The sequence below is a fragment of the Dreissena polymorpha genome, chromosome 5 (genome assembly GCF_020536995.1).
Source record: "Dreissena polymorpha isolate Duluth1 chromosome 5, UMN_Dpol_1.0, whole genome shotgun sequence".
Taxonomy (NCBI): domain Eukaryota; kingdom Metazoa; phylum Mollusca; class Bivalvia; order Myida; family Dreissenidae; genus Dreissena; species Dreissena polymorpha.
Window position 1 is genome coordinate 91,513,389 of NC_068359.1, and position 22,379 is coordinate 91,535,767.

The 22,379-nt window shown below is 38.0% G+C and overlaps 2 protein-coding genes across 3 annotated transcripts; both read left to right on the forward strand.

Moving 5' to 3' along the window:
• The first annotated feature begins 428 nt into the window (after positions 1-428).
• LOC127881413 (uncharacterized) lies at positions 429-14,692 on the forward strand. 2 transcript variants are annotated; one of them, XM_052429283.1, is made up of 4 exons: positions 429-533; positions 6,661-6,848; positions 10,897-11,065; positions 12,927-14,685. In XM_052429283.1, exons 2-4 carry the CDS (start codon positions 6,680-6,682, stop codon positions 13,117-13,119), a joined length of 531 nt encoding a protein of 176 aa, XP_052285243.1. In that variant the 5' UTR covers positions 429-533; positions 6,661-6,679; the 3' UTR covers positions 13,120-14,685. The 2 variants fall into 2 exon arrangements, with proteins under 2 accessions (XP_052285243.1, XP_052285242.1); XM_052429282.1 differs by lacking the exon at positions 429-533 and adding an exon at positions 535-656 and having other exon boundaries at positions 12,927-14,692.
• A 1,367-nt stretch (positions 14,693-16,059) lies between these two features.
• Positions 16,060-20,405, forward strand: LOC127831462 (loricrin-like). Its single transcript, XM_052356448.1, has 4 exons — positions 16,060-16,783; positions 17,095-17,157; positions 17,921-18,068; positions 18,694-20,405. Exons 1-4 carry the CDS (start codon positions 16,060-16,062, stop codon positions 20,108-20,110), a joined length of 2,352 nt encoding a protein of 783 aa, XP_052212408.1. The 3' UTR covers positions 20,111-20,405.
• Positions 20,406-22,379: the final 1,974 nt, after the last annotated feature.

The following is a 22,379-nucleotide window of genomic DNA, read 5'->3' on the forward strand; positions in this document are numbered from 1 at the left end:
ATAATAAAGCCTTCTATATCCATACCCACATTTCAAAACATAACTCATTCAATCAGTTCCGGTTAACTTTTTGCTGCAATTATCCCCCCATGTAAGCATAATACGAAAGCCTTCTTGCTAAAACTTTGTTCATTTATTCCTTTACCTAATGTTTACCGTAGACACTTATCATATTGTTTTTATTGGGGCATTATGGAAAATTAAATACAAATTAATCGGAACTGCTGATTATCCGGAACTGGTTGACAAACTGTATTGGCTACTTTAGAGCTATGCGGGAACTGCAAATGCATGGAATGGTCGCAATATTTCCAGTATGGAAAGCCTAAATAATTTTGAGACCAATTAAAACAGAATTGTGTTAAACTCAGTCTCTTGCAGCGTTGATGTACTCTGATTATTTAAGGACATAGAATCAAAGACGGTTTACTCCCTTTGTTTTAAACAGGTCTTGCACTGTTTATGAAGTCGAAAGTTGAAGGCTGACTAATAATAAATGTGTATTGTCTTTGCCATATTAAAATTAGGCACAGGTATATTGGATTTTATTTTCGATAAAAATATCGAGGTTAACCTTTTTTAGTGTTATGCATTACACATGCTTTATAAGACCGCACTGCAGATTGTGGATGTTATTTTACCTTTAAAATCAGACAGTACGTGCATTTTATCATATTCTAACGATTAACATGCGTCGATCTGTCATTTAACTGGCCAGAGACGTAGATAACAGTTATACACACACACACACACACACACACACACACACACACACACACACACACACACACACACACACACACACACACACACACACACACACACACACACACACACACACACACACACACACACACACACACACACACACACACACACACACACACACACACACACACACACACACACACACACACACACACACACACACACACACACACACACACACACACACAAACCGAACACAAACAAACACACACACACGCACACACTACAAGCACACACGTTCATACACACACACACGCACACACACGTAGACACACACACACACACACGCACACGAACCCGAGCGCACACCCCTTTACACGTACATGCACAGCACACGCGCATTTCACGCGTGTCAAAACGCGCGCACACACCAGCAAGCACAAACACGAAAACACACGCACCGAAAGACCCCTCACACACAATGTACCATTCACATCACCCTCCACATACTTAAATGATTAAATTATGTACTTTAAATGTTAAAGGATTAACCAATAAAGACAAACGAAAAAAAATCTTCAAATGGTTAGACGAAAAAAATTATAGCATATGCTTTTTACAAGAATGTCATTTGACACCTACTTTAGCACAAACCTTAAAAGATGAATGGGACGGAGAAATCTATCTCAGTGGAGAACATACTAATAAACAAGGCATTGCCTTTCTGATAAAAAATAATATAGGGGTCACAGTCGATAACTTTAAGGAAATAATAATTGGCAGACAAGCAAGTATAGATATCAAAATACACGAAACACAAATAACATTAATCAACGTCTACGGCCCTAACATAGACGATTCCACATTTTACGAAACATTACAATCCTTTATAATTAATAACCAAGATAAAAATATTATAATCGGTGGTGATTTCAATACTGTCCTGAACCCATTATTGGATAAAAAGAATGGAAACCTTTATACTCATACTAAAAATAGAAACATTTTAAATAACATAATCGAAAACTACAATATGATAGATATCTGGCGTACAGTATACCCAAACGAAAGCAAATTCACCTGGCACTCAAACACAAAACCAACAATATTTTGTAGATTAGACTATTTTTTAATATCTGAATCTCTTTGCAACATTATTGACACGTGTAACATAAAACCAGGATTTATGACTGACCACTCTCTAGTTGAACTTAAACTGCACAATATACAACCTGAAAGAGGCCCAGGATACTTTAAAATTAACAACAGCATCTTATTAGATACACATTATCAAACACAAATAAAACAGGAAATATTAAATACAGTTCAAAATAATAAAGATGCAAACCCAAACACCTTATGGGAAGTAATTAAAGGAAATATACGTAACACAACAATTAGATACACATCATTTAAACAAAAAGAAACACACAAACTTGAAACTGAAACCATCAAAACCATTGAAACACTTGAAAAACAATTGCATCAAACAAACACAAATGATACCACCGACATTGAAAATGAAATAACATTAAAAAAACAAATATTAGATGGAATCTATCATACACATCTCAATGGAATAATACTGAGAGCGCGTGCACAGCATGTTGAACATAATGAAAAAAATACAAAATATTTCGCAAACATTGAAAAACGTATAAGTGAACAAAAAACTGTACACAAATTAGTAGTCAATGGCAAAGACATAACAAACAGAACTCAAATACTAGAAGAACAACGTTTATTTTACGAAACCCTCTATAAACGAAAAAATGTTGAAAATAACACCCTTTTTAAAAATACACATCACGCTTTAAACCAGGAAGAAAAACAAATGTGCGACGGATTGCTTAATGAATATGAATGTGGATTAGCCCTAAAAGAAATGCAAAATAACAAAAGCCCAGGATCTGATGGCATCACAATCGAATTATATAAAATATTCTGGAATGATATAAAAACACATCTAATTAATTCACTTAACTTTTCATTTAACAACGAAAACTTAACTACGCTACAAAAACAAGGTATTATATCACTTATTCCAAAACCTGGAAAAAACTTAGAATCCTTATTAAACTGGCGCCCGATTAGTTTACTAAACAATGATTTTAAAATTGCAACTAAAAGTAAAGCAAACAGAATAAAGAAAATATTACCATCAATCATTTCAAAATCTCAATCTGGTTTCATAAAAGGACGTTACATTGGTGAAAACGTTCGTCTTATCCAAGAATGCATAAACTATTTCAACAATTCAAATAATCCTGGTCTAATATTCTTTGCAGACTTTGAAAAGGCATTCGATTCGCTTGATCATTCATTTATGTTCTCTTGCTTAGAAAATATGAACTTTGGTGAAAGTCTCATTCAATGGGTCAAACTATTCTATACCGATATTAACAGTATGATCATTAACAATTGCTTCTTTTCAAATAGTTTTAACATCGAACGAGGGGTTCGACAAGGATGTCCACTCTCATCATCGCTATTTATTATTTGCATCGAGTATCTATCACGTCTCTGAACTGGCATATAATATATTTACATATGTTTATATATAACAGCTGCTTATACATCAGAGCTTCGGTTAAACTATAATAATATTTTAATGAATTGGCCCATATGAGCGGACAATCTACGGTTAATCTTATTAACAGATGTAAATGAAACAAGCTAATAGCAGCACCGGGCTCATAAAGAGTATGGTGTACCATAAGGCACTAAATACCAGAAAATGCATTGAAATTGGGGAGAAATAGCGCGACAATAATTGCTTTGGAAATGTTATTTCTACTGGTTAGTTTCATTTTGGGACAAACTGTTTTTTCTGAGCGGACTTTTTGATTGTGTTCGGCTACAGTTGTAGTTGTCGAATTTCTTAGGAGTATCAGCAAATGTTTGCGCATATGTACCTTGCTCTTAGAAAACAAGGCTTAATGCATGTGCGTAAAGTGTCGTCCCAGACTAGCATCCACACAGGCTAATCAAACAAGGCTTAATGCATGTGCGTAAAGTGTCGTCCCAGACTAGCATCCACACAGGCTAATCAAACAAGGCTTAATGCATGTGCGTAAAGTGTCGTCCCAGACTAGCATCCACACAGGCTAATCAAACAAGGCTTAATGCATGTGCGTAAAGTGTCGTCCTAGACTAGCATCCACACAGGCTAATCAAACAAGGCTTAATGCATGTGCGTCAAGTGTCGTCCCAGACTAGCATTCACATGGGCTAATCAAACAAGGCTTAATGCATGTGCGTAAAGTGTCGTCCCAGACTAGCATCCACACAGGCTAATCAAACAAGGCTTAATGCATGTGCGTAAAGTGTCGTCCCAGACTAGCATCCATACAGGCTTATTAAACAAGGCTTAATGCATGTCCGTAAAGTATCGTCCCAGACTAGCATCCACACAGGCTAATCAAACAAGGCTTTATGCATGTGCGTAAAGTGTCGTCCCAGACTAGCATTCCACACAGGCTAATCAAACAAGGCTTTATGCATGTGCGTAAAGTGTCGTCCCAGACTATTATCCACATAGGCTAATCAGAGACGACTCTCTTAGATTTATGGAAAATTCCATTTGAAGAAAGTATTCTTTAAAAGAAAGTCCTGTTTAGGCGGAAAGTATCGTCCCTGTTAAGTACTTTTATGATAAGTGCTTTTTTAAATCACATTTTCGGGTAATATTTTGAAGGTGCATGCTATTAGAAATGTTTTTGGTTGTTTGAGATATTATAATCTCACTACAAAAGGCGGTCGATTTCTGATTAGGGTGGGGGGAATGTTGAAAAATTTGCTGGGGGTCCAGGGGGTCCCGGAAGCTCCACGATTTTAGTTATTTTGAAGGCTTTGACAACCACTTCTCGAGCATGTCACGCTTTATGTACTTTCATCAAAGTACCTTCTTATAATGCTAATAAGTGCATAGTTTATACGTAATACGGATGGATATAGCCGGAAGAAATGGAATGGCGACAGAGAGTCTAAAGTTAAATCATTAAGCGATTGTCCGTGATAAATGGGAAATGTTGTGAACGAAAAAGAAGGAAAATGAGTTTAAATAGTTGATTAAGATCTAGTTTAGTGTGAAATATCAAATGAATAGACTTTACTTTGGCGATTTTAGGGGGAGCGTACGCCGCGTCCGCCCACCCCACTTCCGTTGGATCCGCCTATGACTACTGCACACGTTTTGTGTAAACACAAACAACGAATCAGTACTGATAAGTAATTATTCTAGTGAGTTACGTTTTTATGTCCCCAGAACATAAAATCACACCGTCCGTGAGTTAGTTAGTCCGTCCATCTGTCCGTCCGTCCGTCCGTACGGACTAGTTTCTGCTCAATAAGTCAAGCAATTGTCATCAGATCTTCACCAAACTTCATGAAAATGTGTAAGGCAATAACATCTAGGTCAAGTTCGATAATCGGCCATATTGACCCAGATACTCTTGAGTTACGGCCCTTGAATCATCGTAATTTTTTTTTTCTCGTTTCCGCTCAATAATTCTAGCAATTGTCATAAGATCTTCACCAAACTTCATGAAAATGTGTAAGGCAATAACATCTAGGTCAAGTTTGATAATCAGCAAAATTGAACATGACACGCCTGAGTTACGGCCCTTGAATCATCGTAAAATTAGGATTTTTTTCCGTTTCCGCTCAATAACTCGAGCAAATGTCATAAGATCTTCGCCACACTTCATGACAATGTGTAAGGCAATAACATCTAGCTCAAGTTCGATAATCGTCAAATTGACCCAGACACTCCTGAGTTACGACCCTTCAATCATCGAAAAATTGCGTTTTTTCTCGTTTCTGCTCAACAACTCCAGCAATTGTCATTGTATCTTCTCAATATTTCATGAAAATGTGAAAGGCAATAACATCTAGGTCAAGTTTGATAATCAGTCAAATTTACCCAGACACTTTCGAGTTACGGCCCTTGAATCATCGAACAATTGCGTTTTTGCTCGTTTCCGCTCAATAACTCGAGCAAATGTCATTGGATCTTCGCCACACTTTATGAAAATGTGTAAGGTCATAACATCTAGGTCAAGTTCGATAATCAGCCAAATTGACCAAGACACTCCCGAGCTACGGCCATTGAATCTCGTTTTTGCTCAATAACTCAAGCAATTGTCATCGGATTTTCACCAAACTTCATAAAAATGTTAAAGGCAATAAAATCTAGGTTAAGTTCAATAATCAGCCAAATTTACCCAGGCACTTCTGAGTTATGGCCCTCGAATCATTAAAAAATTGTGTTTCCGCTCAATTACTCAAGTAATTTTCATCGGATCTTCTTCAAAATTCATGATGTAACCTTCATATTTGGTATGCATGTGTATATGGACAAGGCCTTTCTATAGGCACACAAATCTTGACCCCTGTGGCCATGACCTTGAAGTTAGGGTCGGCATTTAGGTTTCGAAAATTTGTTCTGTTATTTAGCTGTCTTACATAACTATCAAAGCGTTTTTGGGGGCCATATGTCATCCGATGGAGACAGCTCTTGTTAATGTGATTCTTTGCATGGCAAGTCAAACGAAATACTTCTAAGAAAACTAAAAGAACATCGTGCGAACTGTTAACTGTTAAGTCCAAGTTAATTATTGTAATCCAAAGAAATATGTGTGTGTAGGTTCTTTATTGTCGACCTCTTCACTATGAGATAGTCTTTGGAAAAGGGGTTTAATGCGTGTGCGTAAAGTTTTATCCAAGATTAGCACAGGCTAATCTGGGACGACACGTTACGCATATGCATTAAGCCCCGTTTTCCCGGAGCAAGGCTCGTTTGTATACACGTTCTTATAACTGAAGAGTTACCACATTCAAATATGAGTTTTGCATTTGGCTAGTAACTATAGTAACAGTTATATATATTACAATATTGATTTTCCAATAGATCTTGCACGTTCATATAAACTAACGTCAGCCTCCAAACAGCGTTTCAGTGTAACCAAGGATGATGTCGCGCGCCATTCTTCCACTGCGTTCTGCTTCCTGCAAATGGTTGCTACGGCAACGTTCGTGCAATCCATTCCGATGTGTGAGTTCTGGACGCGGAAAGGGCAGTAGTACAACCCGGAACTTCACACTCTTGGCGGCGGTGACGGGGGTTACTGGCGTATCAGGTACACATTAATGGTACAGTAGATAGTATGGGTATTGTCTAAATGCTTCGTTGATTACAACTTTTGTTTTAGTATATATAAACTGTTTTCAAGCTAAATTGATGACAACCATATATTTCAGACTGTGTGCATTTTAATTGTTTTCAACTTCAGTATGCTACTGTTTGATAATAAAACTAAGAAGTGATATTTGATACTTATTAGGATTGTAACGTTTTGTGTGTTGCTTTTCAAGAAACAAAAATGAAAGAAATTGTATATCTTTCTACTGAAAGTTTATACTCAAGAATTCAAAATTGTGAAGTTAAAAAAATGCTTATGCAAGGGTTTCACTAAAGAAATAAACATTGATTGAAAGCACGGTTTATCATTTTAGTTAAAACAAGTTGGCTGACAACCTTTATCAACAATAGCATTTAAACGAGTATCTTCCACTTTAATAGAACTACTGCAGTGTGACAAGTAATTCATATTCGGGTCCACTGGCAGTAACTATTTAGTCCATTTTACTTAATATTGAGAAAGTTCTTAATAAAAAGGAAGTTTGACATCTTTAACTAAAAAGATCGTAGTCGCGGTCTAGTGGTCATACCAAGGCCGAGTATCATTTATTTTCTAAATGGTTTAGTTCAATTCTAAACATGAGATATGAGTTTCCACTCAAATGATATTGATCATGTCGGTCAGAGCACGAACAATCTCGAATCTCGACTTTAAGACTATGCACATCTTCCCCCTTAGCCTCAGCATTGAGTCAGACTCTGCCATAGCTCACAAAACCTTCTGTGAACCCGAAATTAAGCATGATGATCAAACTGACCGCAAACATTAAGAAAAAAACTCACAGTTGAGTCAAACTATTTAATTGAGTCGTGCTCTGTGAAAAGGGAGTTTAACGCATGCATGAAACCCCCTTTTTTACAAAGCACGGTCAAACAAAGTATGTTAGTGATACTAACCAAGACCCCAGGCATCGCAGAATCAATTCTCCACTATCCTCTTACATACTAACACGTCTTTCGGATGAGAGGCGTTTAACTGTGTACTGCAGGGCACAAGGTGCTTCACACCATACCCTGAACGTGCCAGGATCGTTTCTAAAATTGCGAACTATTCCGTAACCGAACTAATAGTCTTTAGGGTCTACTACTACTACTACTACTACTACTACTACTACTACTACTACTACTTCTACTTCTACTACTACTACTACTACTACTACTACTACTACTACTACTACTACTACTACTACTTCTACTACTTCTACTACTACTTCTACTACTACTACTACTACTACTACTACTACTACTACTACTACTACTACTACTACTACTACTACTACTACTGCTACTACTACTACTACTACTACTACTACTACTACTACTACTACTTCTACTACTTCTACTACTACTACTACTACTACTACTACTACTACTACTACTACTACTACTACTACTACTACTTCTACTACTACTACTACTACTACTACTACTACTACTACTACTACTACTACAACACTACTACTACTACTACTACTACTACTACTACTACTACTACTACTACTACTACTACTACTACTACTACTACTACTACTACTACTACTACTACAACTACTACTACAGCTGCTGCTGTTGCTGTTGCTGCTGCTACTACAATTACTACTACTACTACTACTACTACTACTACTACTACTACTACTACTACTACTACTACTACTACTACTACTACTACTACTACTACTACTTCTTCTACTACTACTTCTACTTCTGCTACTACTACTTCTATTTATCTTACAATATTTTTTTAATTACTTTATTTCCGATGCAATAAAAATAGTAGGCTTTAATTTATAAAATAAAAGCAAAAACACATTAAAATAGCTGAATCTAACATTGCGTAGTAATATTATTTGTGATCTTTCCCGTTTTTCCCGTTTACGGAACTCGAAATAGTCCTTAAGAATTCCACGCAAAAGAAGAGAAACGAGACAAATATCGCTATTAGCCTCGATTCAAATTTAATCAGCGTTCCAAATGTTACACAATCAAGTAGAACACAGACGGTTGTGTTCAAACTACGATTCTGGTTTCATCACTGTAAAATACCGAAAACAAAGATGGCTGCCATTTTGAAATTTACAAAATGTGTAGAAATCTACGTGAAGTTGTGTAGATCTTCTAACCATGTTTATTTTCGTAAAAATTAATTTGCTTCCATGACGAGTTAAAATTCTGGACACATTTCTTCATCGCCATCCATCTTTTCCATTTTAACGCACTGGATGCAAGCAGGCAATTCTTTGTGAATAGACATTCTTTGATCGACTGACAAAGGAACGACTTATTATGCCCCCCTTCAAAGAAGAGGTGGTATATTGCTTTGCACATGTCGGTCTGTCGGTCGGTCTGTCGGTCGGTCGGTCCGTCCACCAGGTGGTTTCCGGATGATAACTCAAGAACGCTTAGGCCTAGGATCATGAAACTTCATAGGTACATTGATCATAACTAGCAGATGACCCGTATTGATTTTGAGGTCACTAGGTCAAAGGTCAAGGTCACGGTGACCCGAAATAGTAAAATGGTTTCCGGATGATAACTCAAGAACGCTTAGGCCTAGGATCATGAAACTTGATAGGTAGATTGATCATGACTCGCAGATGACCCCTATTGATTTTCAGATCACTAGGTCAAAGGTCAATGTCACAGTGACCCGAAATAGTAAAATGGTTTCCGGATGATAACTCAAGAACGCTTAGGCCTAGGATCATGAAACTTGATAGGTACATTGATCATGACTCGCAGATGACCCCTATCGATTTTCAGGTCACTAGGTCAAAGGTCAAGGTCACAGTGACCCGAAATAGTAAAATGGTTTCCGGATGATAACTCAAGAACGTTTATGCCTAGGATCATGAAACTTCGTAGGTAGATTGATCATGACTTTCAGATGACCCCTATTGATTTTCAGGTCACTTGGTCAAAGGTCAAGGTCACGGTGATCCGAAATATTAAAATGGTTTCCGGATGATAACTCAAGAACGCTTAGGCCTAGGATCATGAAACTTGATAGGTACATTGATCATGACTCGCAGATGACCCCTATCGATTTTAAGGTGACTTGGTCAAAGGTCAAGGTCACGGTGACCCGAAATAGTAAAATGGTTTCCGGATGATAACTGAAGAACGCTTATTCCTAGGATCATGAAACTTAACAGGTAGATTGATCATGACTCGCAGATGACTCCTATTGATTTTCAGGTCACTAGGTCAAAGGTCAAGGTCACGGTGACCCGAAATAGTAAAATGGTGTCCGGATGATAACTCAAGAACGCTTATGGCTAGGATCATGAAGCTTCATAGGTACATTGATCATGACTGGCAGATGACCCCTATTGATTTTCAGGTCACTAGGTCAAAGGTCAAGGTGACAAAAAACATATTCACACAATGGCTGTCACTTCAACGGAGAGCCCATATGGGGGGCATGCATGTTTTACAAACAGCCCTTGTTCATCAAAGAAATTACCCTTTTAACTCAACATCGATTACTACTACTACTACTACTACTACTACTACTACTACTACTTCTACTACTACTACTACTACTACTACTACTACTACTACTACTACTACTACTACTACTACTACTACTACTACTACTACTACTACTACTACTACTACTACTACTACTACTACTACTACTACTACTACTACTTCTTCTTCTACTACTACTACTACTACTTCTACTACTACTACTACTACTACTACTACTACTACTACTACTACTACTACTACTACTACTACTACTACTACTACTACTTCTACTACTATTACTACTACTACTACTACTATTACTGCTACTACTACTACTACTACTACTACTACCTCTACTTCTACTACTACTACTACTTCTACTACTACTACTACTACTACTACTACTACTACTACTACTACTACTACTACTACTACTACTACTGCTACTACTACTTCTACCACTACTTCTACTACAAAAATGTACTACTACTTCTTCTACCACTACTCCTTTGCAGGTTACTTTCTCAACAAGTACTTCTACAACCGGGAGCCCAGTCCCATCCCAGGCACAGGTGATTCCCCTCCCTTAGAAGCAGGCGCATGCGTGACGGGATTTCGTTCCTACCCTCGAGCGGAAGTGAAGAATCACGTGACCGAGAAGAGCGGCGTTTGGATTACTTACAAGTTTGCATAATTCGCCATAATTACTAAATGGTTATGCAATATATATATATATATATATATATATATATATATATATATATATATATATATATATATATATATATATATATATATATATATATATATATATATATATATAACAAAGTCTCTATTAGCCTTGTTGTATTTAAACAAAAAACGCAGTATTATTTTTTGCCGAAGCTTTCGACCTCACGTGCATTTCCGGCGTCAACGTTGTTTACGCGCTATTTTATTAACGTTTATTCTTGAACGTTGATGTCATATGGTCGGTAGCGACATCTATTGAATCTGTCACGTATTCGCACACAGCACAGTGACCCGGTAGCTCAACATTTCTACACCGACGGACATTCCATGGATGATTTCCAAATAATGGGACTCGAAAAACTCAGCGGGTCGGACGAGTACCGCAAAACCATGGAGCAATTGTGGAAGTCAAAACTAAGGACATACCGACCATATGGCATCAACGTTCAAGAATTATTGTTAATAAACAGAACAGAACAAACAACATTGACGCCGGAAATGCACGACGTCATTTCCGTTCATAATAAAACATCTGAAAATAAAAAATGGCCGCTGATGAAGACCGTGAGGTCGAAAGCTTCGGCAAAAAATAATACAGCGTTTTTGTTTATATATATATATATATACAGAACAGAACAGAATAGTTTATTTTTGACTTAAGCATGTGAAGCTCATCGTCATTAACATACATATAAATAACAGCATGCGTTGAAGTACACACAAAAACACACATCATTTTAAAGAATAAATAATCTAAATAAACACGAAATAAACATAGTTCGTGAACATATTTCGTGAGAATGGTACATGGATGGGTTTAATACACAGTGGTCACACAATGTTATGCATATAGGTTTACAAATATAGGTATAAATACATATTTCTGACCTTATTTTTTTGTAAAAATGTATTTGTATTTAACACTACATATATATGACATTTTCTCTTATTTTAAAGCATGTTAAACAATACATGGCTAGCTTTCTTAATACAGTTTTGTTTGAGCTATTAAGTAGTTTAATAAACTTGAACATATTTGGCCGGATTCTATAATATATATATATATAACCAATCTACATGTGTATATTGATATAGATTATCTGTTGGTAACAAGTTCATAATTGAAAAAAAAAGATTTTGCTGATTGCAGAAATAATGCTTCTCTTTCAGTAAAAATATAAACATTTAATTTCCTGTTGCAATTTGAGTTATGTTTATATCACTTGCATGTTATTAATATATACATTTTTTAACTCGTTAAATCGAAATGTACCCAATATCATAGTTTACGAAGCTATATATTTGATCATAATTTTAAAAAATCAGATTACTGTTTGAACCTATATATATATATTTTTTTTCAAACATAATCTCTTTTCTTACGCAATTGCGCAGACTGGGCGTGAGCTACGCTTGCCGAAATGCCATCAAACCCATTTTCGCATGACGCGGCTCTGAAAGTGTTAATTAAATGTGTCGAAAGGAAACTGCCTGTTAATAAAATATTCACATACTATATATTCCGATGGTGAAGAAATAAACTCATGTTTGGACACATATCTCCCGAAGTATTATTTTTATGTACGAACACTTGTGTGTTATTTGAAAATACATGCCCTTAATAACACACATTTCATGCGGTGTATATGCGACTGACAAGTGAAAACAACAACAACAACAATTAAACCTTTGTTTTCAATTGAATTATTTTAAAACATATTTTGTCTTACTTAATTTCAAAGTCAGGATATACGCCGAATATCATTTTGTTTAAAGATATTTCTTGTTTACGGTAAGCCTTTCTTTAACACAGATGCGGCGTTTATGATGTCAGCAACTACCTAGACGGTCACGTGGGTGGCCGGAAGAAGATCTTGGGTACCGCAGGCTCGGATATCGGCCCCTGTTTCGATCACATCCGGGCACACAAGAAGGAAAACGCTATCGAGGCACTGGAGAGCATGCGCATTGGAAATGTACAGGAAGTGGTGGAGAAAAGCACGTGATTTCCGATGAGATTGAGAATTGCGCACGAGCGAAGTAGGAAGATATTAATTAATGCCTTTATTGCAAATATTGTTCCGTTGATTTCATTATATTGGGAAAAGAACAGTTACATCGTCATTAAACCCAGATACCACGACGCACGTTAGGAAACGCAGATAAACAATGCAGAGTAATACAATCGGAAATACACGAACAATACGAAGTACATGCTTGGTAGTAATACAATTAAAGAAAATCCAACTTATCCAAAACAGAAATGGATACGCCCATTATAAATAGTAAATTATAACAGTTTCCATTTAGAGCGTTTTTGTGTATTTGTTTATTTGCATGTGTAAAAGTTTGGACTTTACATGGACCATTTGTTACTTACAGAGGATCATTTATATGTTACTACGTTTATATAAAATGTTTTAATCGAAAAAGCTTATTTAACACTTTCAAAATGTATTAATCAACGACCACCGAAAACTCTGCCTCTACCGCCTACCCAACACATAATCTATGTAGCAAAAGAAAAGAAACGTACATACAAATAAAACATGGTTGTCAACGTTTTACAGAGTACAAGTATGGACGAACAACACCACATCAGTAGATCTGAGTGACGTTAACACATCGGAAGATAGGGACCTCGTTCTAGGATAAATGAACTTAATTCATGTGCGATAAATGTCGTTCCGGATTAGGGGTCAGGAACAACACTTTCCTCTTAAACTGAATTTTTAGTGGAAAGATACTTCCTTTAAACGAAAAATTCCATAAAAGATGAAAGTACAGTCCGCACAGGCTAATCAGGGACGATGCTGTGCGCACAGTCCTCATAAGGCGTGAAGAAGCTGTTTCTCTCACCTGACCGACTCGAATTTTTCGTGAAGAGCCTAGACGTTGTTGAATTTTTTAATGTATTCGCATAAAGAATGTTAACATACAAAATGTTGAACAGCGTAATGGACAATAACTGCAGTTGAACAGTCTCATAGAAGTGGGAAATAAATAGAATATCTTAACACAAATTTAAGAAAAACAAGAGATGTGTTTGTCAGAATCACAATGCCCTCTATTGCGCCGCTTTGAAGCCATAAATTTGACCTTTGACCTTGAACGATGACATTGACCTTGACCTTTAGCCACTCAAAATGTGCAGCTCCATGAGATACATGCATGTCAAATATCAAGTTGCTATCTTCAATATTAAAAAAGTAATGACCAAACTTTAACGAAGGTTAAAGTTTTAGGAACGAAAAATACAATTATATTTGACCTTTGACCTTGAAGGATGACCTTTACCTTGAATTGTCACCACTCAAAATGTGCAGCTCCATGAGATACACATGCATGCAAAATATGAAGTTGCTATCTTCAATATTGCAAAAGTTATAAAACTTAAACCAAGGTTAAAGTTTGTGACACACACATACAATGACTGACTGACACAATGACAGACAGACAGACAGACAGGCCAAAAACAATATACCCCGATCTTTTTATCCGGGGGCATAAAAATGTTTGGTCGATCTACCTAACTTATATTGCTGAGTCGTTATTGCAGACAGACACAATATGTTTTCACTGTCTATGCTCTTGAGAATATATTTATCAGAACAGAACAGAACAGAATATGTGTTTTATTATGACTTGCAAAATGTACGTCCAGTATTACAAAACAAAGCATGATTAAGAAGATTCTTGTCACGTTATTCATATAATTTCAGTACCTGCGGTATACATTTCAGTACATGCGGTATACCTGGTCTATATTATAAAACATATTACATTTGATAATGAGAAACATATACATTGTGTTAATTGTAATGTGTCTTTGTTTAACGATGATAAACTTACATTTAACCCTTTCCCACTCAGAGCCAAAGTGAAAATGGCTATGTGCAAACAGCATAAAACCAGAACAAAGGTATATAATAAATTTAACTTTTTAAGGGACTTAAAATGCGTGAAAATACGTATCTAAGTGGAAAAGGGTTAACAAAGAGTTTCTGTATCATGCTGACGATGACGTAATCCCCGCGACAAAGCAGGTGCTCGGATAAGGGACAAAAACTTTTAATTGTCCTGTTCAAAATGTTCACAGTCCTATCTGTGTAATCACCGATTAAAACTGGAACCGGACGTCAGTAGGGAGTTGCCACATTCGATGCGACAGTCTTAAGCAGGTTCTTGTAGGCTGAGAAATAAATAATAGGACGTAAAGATCACTTAATTTTTAATTAGCTAATTTTTTCGGTTGGTTGAACGAGTTCCAGGTATGATTTTTTGTTCATTTAATTTTATTGTTTTTATTTCATTAAATATTTCGGTTAAAACATATTGTCTTTCGAAAAATACGGTGATATAAATATTTTTAAATAAGTATGAGCCGTTAATGTAAAGGTTATGAATTAAACGACTGTTGCGGTAAATAAATGCCCGAATAAATCAACCAATTTTGCTTTTTTCATCTGCGAAAATGGGCTGAGGTTGTAAATTCGTATGAGTGTGATGTCTTATGGTTTCTAGAAAATTAGTATAATTTAAAAATATTAACATATAAAAATATATTAATTTATACAGTTACTTGTCGACTCAAAATTTAACATAGGTATTGGTAAACATGTTCGTAAGGTATTTAAGTTGTGCTTTAATAGTTCCTTTGAAAACAAAGAAACTTTGGTTCTATACCCTTGAAATTTGGAAGTGTCGAATATAATATAAGTTTTTGTCTATAAAACTGTGTATTATTATGTATGTTATTCAAAGAATAAGAATGCTTTTTAATTAGTAGATGACACTGATATTACTTGAAATTTCAGGCATTGAACATGAATTTACAATTAACGATGATGTTTATCTTACTTTGCCAAACCATAACGGGTCTACCGCACTCAAAACGAGATACAGAACCGCTTGCGAATGGATCAGGTGGCGGTTTTGGCGGTAAAATGGCGGGTGGCGGAAGTAGCGGTGGTGGTGGTGGTGGGGGATTTGGGGGTCAGATGCCGGGCGGCGGAGGTAGCGGGGGTAGTGGAGGCGGATTCGGAGGTCAAATGCCTGGTGGCGGAGGTAGCGGGGGTGGTGAAGGCGGATTCGGAGGTCAAAGGCCTGGTGGCGGAGGTAGCGGGGGTGGTGGTGGCGGATTTGGGGGTCAAATGCCTGGTGGCGGAAGTAGCGGTGGTGGTGGAGGCGGATTCGGAGGCAAAATGCCGGGCGGCGGAAGTAGCGGTGGTGGTGGTGGCGGATTTGGGGGTCAAATGCCTGGTGGCGGAAGTAGCGGGGATGGTGGAGGCGGATTCGGAGGTCAAATGCCGGGCGGCGGAAGTAGCGGTGGTGGTGGTGGCGGATTTGGGGGTCAAATGCCTGGTGGCGGAAGTAGCGGTGGTGGTGGCGGATTTGGTGGTCAAATGCCGGGCGGCGGAAATAGCGGAGGTGGTGGTCGCGGATTTGGGGGGCAGATGCCGGGCGGCGGAAGTAGCGGTAGTAGAGAATCAAAAGGACCTTTCGCAGGAGCAATTGAAAATGGAAATTCTGGCGGTGGGCCGTTTGCAACAGGAAGTGGATCTGGGGAGGGATCAAATGAATCTGGTGGCAGTATGACGAACCCATTCAAAGCCGGCGCGGGTGATGGTGGAAACCCATTTTCTGGAGCAACCGGAAGTGGTAGTCAAGGTCAGATTTTTCTGGAAATTTGTTATGGCATCAACTTTCCGGTTATGAAGATTTTTTTCATTTATTCTTGTTTTCTGGTGTATTGAACATATTGCACTATTTGAAATTGCTGGTTCGATCCCACTGCGAGAGCGTTCTTTAGATCACCCCAAAAGAAACAAAGTACTGTTTATATCAAGAAAACGAACTCGAGAGCATTTTGAAAATCATTAAATTTTCGATGCAATCGAGCTTAAATGAACATGTTTGAAGTTAAACTTTACATTTATAGCATTTCAGATTTAATCTAATGATTGTTGCGATGTTTTCAGACAGCGGTCTGATGGGAATGGACCTGTCCAAGTACATGATGTCGGGGCCTGGTGGACTTGTCGGTACGTAGCTTCCGTATGGGCTATAGCTATGAAAACAACGGGGTCTAATGCATGTGCGTGAAGTGTCGTCCCAGATTAACCTGTTCAATTCGCACTGGCTGATCAGGGACGATGCTTGCCGCCATGACTGGATTTTCGTTTTAAAAAGACTTTCTTTGAACAAAAATGCCATTAAACCGACATATGTTTTACGCACACGCTTTTAACGCCGTTTTTCCAGAGCGAGGTACATACTATTTTGTCGCTGTAGAAGAAAATTTCGGTTAACTCTTGATCGTATTTTTTATTTTTTTAAATAGTTTTTTCTCTTACCACAGCTTTTCGCGTTTCTCCAAATTAGTAAATTGCTACAACTCGATAAATTGACCCATTTGGCTCAGAAAAAATTCTACTTGGCTAAAACGTGTTTTTCATAAAAACTAAAAATATTCAAAATCACAAGAATTTTTTAATGGCGCGGCATATTTGGCTCAAGAACGTGTTGAGCCAGGGGAGCCATGCTTACACAGGATTTCAGGATTTTTTCTGAACTTAGTTTTGTCAACTAGTAAACTACCATTGATAAACACATTCATATATTGGAATATATCATTGAAGTTAAGAAAAAAGGTATGAGCGAAGACGATAAAAACAGGAAACACATAACCAGGGAATTTAACAATGTTTCAAGCTGCACTTGTATTATTTTGCATAGTATTAGTCGCCTCACGTCGATTTGTTCCTTTAACATCTGCCCATATGAATATATCATTGAAATCAATAGGGGGCGACTTTTTGACCGGCACAAAGGCCACGGCCTTAATGGGGCAAGACTACTCGAAGGAGATTTCCGGTTCCGGTACGGGCCTCAATTCCGGTGGAAACCCCGGCACACAAGGGACCGACTGCGAGTATTGCGGCGACACTTCGAGGTTAGAATCGACCCAGGTTGGATACTGGTTATATTGGCAAATATCCATAGACACATGATGAATAATATTTTGTTATACTTGTATCGGTTGTAATTAACATGTTAATCGAGGCCTCTGGACGTCAAACCACTCTTCCATTACCGTGAATTGGTCGTCATTTTACCATCGCATCATTTTCGATTAACGAACGATATTTTTTGGCACTCTCAGAGGTATCTATGAGTAATTCAAACAATCAAGTTAATCAATCTGTAAAAATCAGTCTATTAAACTTTCCTCAGGTAGGCAACATTCTTCTTAAAATGTATAGGCGATTCCGTTTTATTACACTCATTCACAATAGAACCTCGCTTTGTGAAAAGGATGTTTAGCGCATGTGAGTGAAGGGTCCTCCCAGATTAGTCTGTGCAGTCCGCACTGGCTAATCAGAGACGATACTTTTCGCCTTAACTGGATTTTTGCTAATCAGATACTTTTTTTAAACGAAAAAAAATCAATAGGGGAGAAAGTGTCTCCCTGATAAGCCAGTTCGAACTGCACATGCTAATTCATGATGACACTTTACGCACACGCATAGAAACCCCAGTTAATGGAGCGAGGTACATTTAGAACAAATATTTGGCAGGTTTGACACGTCGTCTTATCAGTCGATGCTTCAAGGCTTGTTCAACAAAGACAGTGTAGGCCAAGAACTAAACAGCCTAGGAGCTCCGTTCGATGGCAACGGGTATCAGCTTCCCCAGGGGGGTCAGACCGAAAGTGGTAACGGCGAACGTTACAACACAGCTATGGAGGCTAGCCAGGGATCTTACGCGTCGACAGACACGTCTTCGTACGCCGGCCAAAGTGGCATGAATGTCGGTAGAAGTTCCGGAAGTAGTTCGTCCGGCATCGTGAAGAACGGCGTCGGAGCAGGAAATGCGTTTGTAAAAGAAACAACGGCAGGAAGTGGGCAATACGCGTCAGGAAATACTGGATCGATCGGAAATGGAAACTCGAATACCGGAAGTTCAAGCACCGCGGTGGGTGATTATGGTAATCCATTCAATGTGAATAATTATGACATCGGTAACGGTCCCGGCTCTGCCTCCGCTAACTCAAATTCCAACTCAAATTCCAACTCTTACGGCGCTAATCCCTTTGATACAAGCAAATTCAGCGCGGCGAAAACGCCCTTCAGCAATCCGAATAGTGGCGGTGGCCCGGGAATGACCGGAAGTATGGGAGCCATGGGAGGCAGCACTCCATTTCAGGCAAACACTGGCACAGGAAGTAACCACGATCAAAATCCGTTTGATACCTCGAAGTTTAATACCGCGGGTCAAAACCCATTTAACATCAATTCATATCAATCGACTGGAGCGCTGGGTGGGCAAACATATATGGGTGGAGAATCCGTGGACAACGCTCAATACACTAACACAAAGGGGTTAGACGAGTACGGAAACGTAAATTTCGGGAAACTATCCAGCCTATCGGGAAATGGAGTGAACGCCGAAAATACAGCGGCAATGGGGATGCCAGATTACTCCGCCGGGACCGGAACTGCTTCCAATTCCTATGCTGGATCGTCGGGCACGTCATATAGCTCTGGGTATCAAAGTGGTTCCGGTCAATATGGTACCAACAATGGCCTGCTTGCTGGAGGCGAGTTTAATGGCGACAAGAGCGAATTTTCGTACCGCGGCGCTGCATCCACGAACGCTGGTTCTAATTCCGAAAGCTCAAGCCAGTATGAGACGCCGTTCGAAACTGACAACTACAACGACCTTCTTGAGACGCCCTTTGGAAAAGAATCTTACTTGAGTTCGAATAAGCAGAACTACCAACTGCCATACGATCGTTCAAACGATTCAGATCTTCTTAACGGGGGTCCTTCCGCCGCCGCGCAAGGGAACTCAGCCGTCCGCGGATATTCCGGAAGTTACTCTTCGCATGACTACGGAGGCTACTCTGGTGGCGGAAGTAGCTACGGTGGGGGAAGTTTCGCCGCGCAGGTTGCAGGCGATCCGTTTCACCAAGGAGGCAACATGAGAGGATAAATTCTCGTCGCCATATAAGTTTTTGAAAGAATTTATTTTAGATTTTCTGAGTTTTTTTATTCGTTGTTCTACGATGTTTTATTTGTGAAAACAAGTTATTAGTTTAAAATAAGTTTAAATCATTTGTGCAAACGAACTTTCGTTTTTACGTGTTATAAAATACATGTATACAATGCATTGTCGAATCTTTTAATTGTCTGTTCTGTTGGTAATTGACTGGATCGGTCGCCATCACACTATTTATTGCAGATAACGAACTATTGATATTTTTAAATAAAATAAAGAAAACCACTGATGACAGTTTTGTTGGAGCGTCCCTTTTGAAAGACATTTTTAACTCATTTATGCCTAGTGGACTCTCCCATCCTTCTAGATTGGATCAATTTATTTCCAAAGTTAGGGATGTCTAGTATATTTATTTCTATATTTAGAATATTTCTTACAGAAAATTCCTTGAACCAGACAGCGCAGACCCAGATGAGACGCCGCATTATGCGGCGTCTCATCTGGGTCTACGCTGTTTGCAAAGGTCTTTTTCTAGACTCTAGGCATAAATGGGTTAAAGGGGCCTTTTCACAGATTTTGGCATTTTTTTTTAACTTACTCATTAAATGCTTTATATTGATAAATGTAAACATTGGATCGTAAAAGCTCCAGTAAAAAATCAAGAAAAAAAATAAAAAAAGGAAAAGAACATTGCCCGGATCAGGTTTCGAACCAGTGACCCCTGGAGTCCTGCCAGAGTCCTGAAGTAAAAACGCTTTAGCCTACTGAGCTAAGTGACCCCTGGAGTCCTGCCAGAGTCCTGAAGTAAAAACGCTTTAGCCTACTGAGCTATTCCGCCGAGTACACATTATTGACGTATTTTATACCTTATATAAGCAATCTTCGTAGTTTCACAAAATTTACCGACAAAAACAGAACTCTCCAAATTATTCAATCGTTTCGCGTTGCAACGCTTTATAATTTTTAGGTTTTAAAATCGTCAAAAGATGCATATAATGGCTATATTAGAGCATGGTTAATGTTCAGTATTACTGTTTCCTCACAAATATCATAACTAAAACGAAAACTTACGAATCTGAAACAACTTTTTTCAATTTTGTCAATTTACCAAAGCGTGAAAAGATCCCTTTAATGTGATGTTCTTACGTGACTTTGCTGTGGCACGGAATGATCATGTTAATTAAATTTGGTCGAAAAGCCTTTTAAGCCCGGGGAAATAGTTTAAATGAACATACATTTTCAAATAGAAACAAATTTAAGAAACGAGCGGTTTATTTTCAGATGGAACAAGTTAAACAACGTAAATAAATGGAAACGGCATACATATGTAAACAGAAGAAATTCGAAAATCGGAAAGATTTAAAGATAACATGGCAAGTTTTACATTTTATCGACTTTCTTAATTATTTTTAACTAAAAACTGACATTAAATGTTTAACTCAAAATTTGAATCACGATCATTTCGTTAATTTGTACGTGAACTGGATATTAAGTGATGCAATAACTATGGCGCTTGCCTTACAATTTGCAGTTGATTATGACTTTGATTCTTAAAATCGGGAAGCGTATTAATGCCTCTTCAAAACAGAGATTACTGTGTGTGTGCGTACGTGTGTGCGCGTTCGTGTGCGCGTGTGCGTGTGTTTGTTTTAACCAAGAATAAGACTTATAAGTGCACAAAAGTCTTTTGCCTATATCGACTTTCGTGAGTAGGTTTAAACATTAAGCCAAATGTATATGTGGACGTTTTAAGTATAGTGTAATTTCGCCGAAAACGTCTGTTGTTATTCCGCAATAAAATGTCGTTTTTAACCAGGCTGGCGGGCGGGCGGAACAAGCTTGTCCGGGCCATAACTTTGTCGTTCATTGTGAGATTTTAAAAATCATTTGGCACATTTGTTAACCATCATTAGACGGTGTGTCGCGCGAAAAAATTACGTCAATATCTCCAAGGTCAAGGTCACACTTTGAGTTCAAAGGTAAAAAATAGCCATAAATGAGCTTGTCTGGGCTATAACTATGTCATTCATTATGAGATTTTAAAATCATTTGGCACATTTGTTCACCATCATGGGACGGTGTGTCGCACGAAAGAATCACGTCAATATCTCCAATGTCAAGGTCGCCACGACTAAAAATAGATTTATTTTAAAACAAACTTACAAAGGGGGTTAATTTTGTTTGTTCATTTCAAAAGTTCAGTTTGAGTTGACTCCCTTTATCAGATTTTTTTTCACAATGAAAACCTGGTTTTGTGACAATT

Bases quoted from the DNA above. Each gene is read 5' to 3' on its own strand.
- LOC127881413 (XM_052429283.1), top strand. From the start codon at position 6,680: ATGATGTCGCGCGCCATTCTTCCACTGCGTTCTGCTTCCTGCAAATGG. The intron at 6,849-10,896 runs GTACACATTAAT...ACTCCTTTGCAG, and splicing joins GGGGGTTACTGGCGTATCAG to GTTACTTTCTCAACAAGTAC. The intron at 11,066-12,926 runs GTTTGCATAATT...TCTTTAACACAG, and splicing joins GGCGTTTGGATTACTTACAA to ATGCGGCGTTTATGATGTCA.
- LOC127831462 (XM_052356448.1), top strand. From the start codon at position 16,060: ATGGCGGGTGGCGGAAGTAGCGGTGGTGGTGGTGGTGGGGGATTTGGG. The intron at 16,784-17,094 runs GTCAGATTTTTC...CGATGTTTTCAG, and splicing joins AACCGGAAGTGGTAGTCAAG to ACAGCGGTCTGATGGGAATG. The intron at 17,158-17,920 runs GTACGTAGCTTC...TGAAATCAATAG, and splicing joins GGGGCCTGGTGGACTTGTCG to GGGGCGACTTTTTGACCGGC.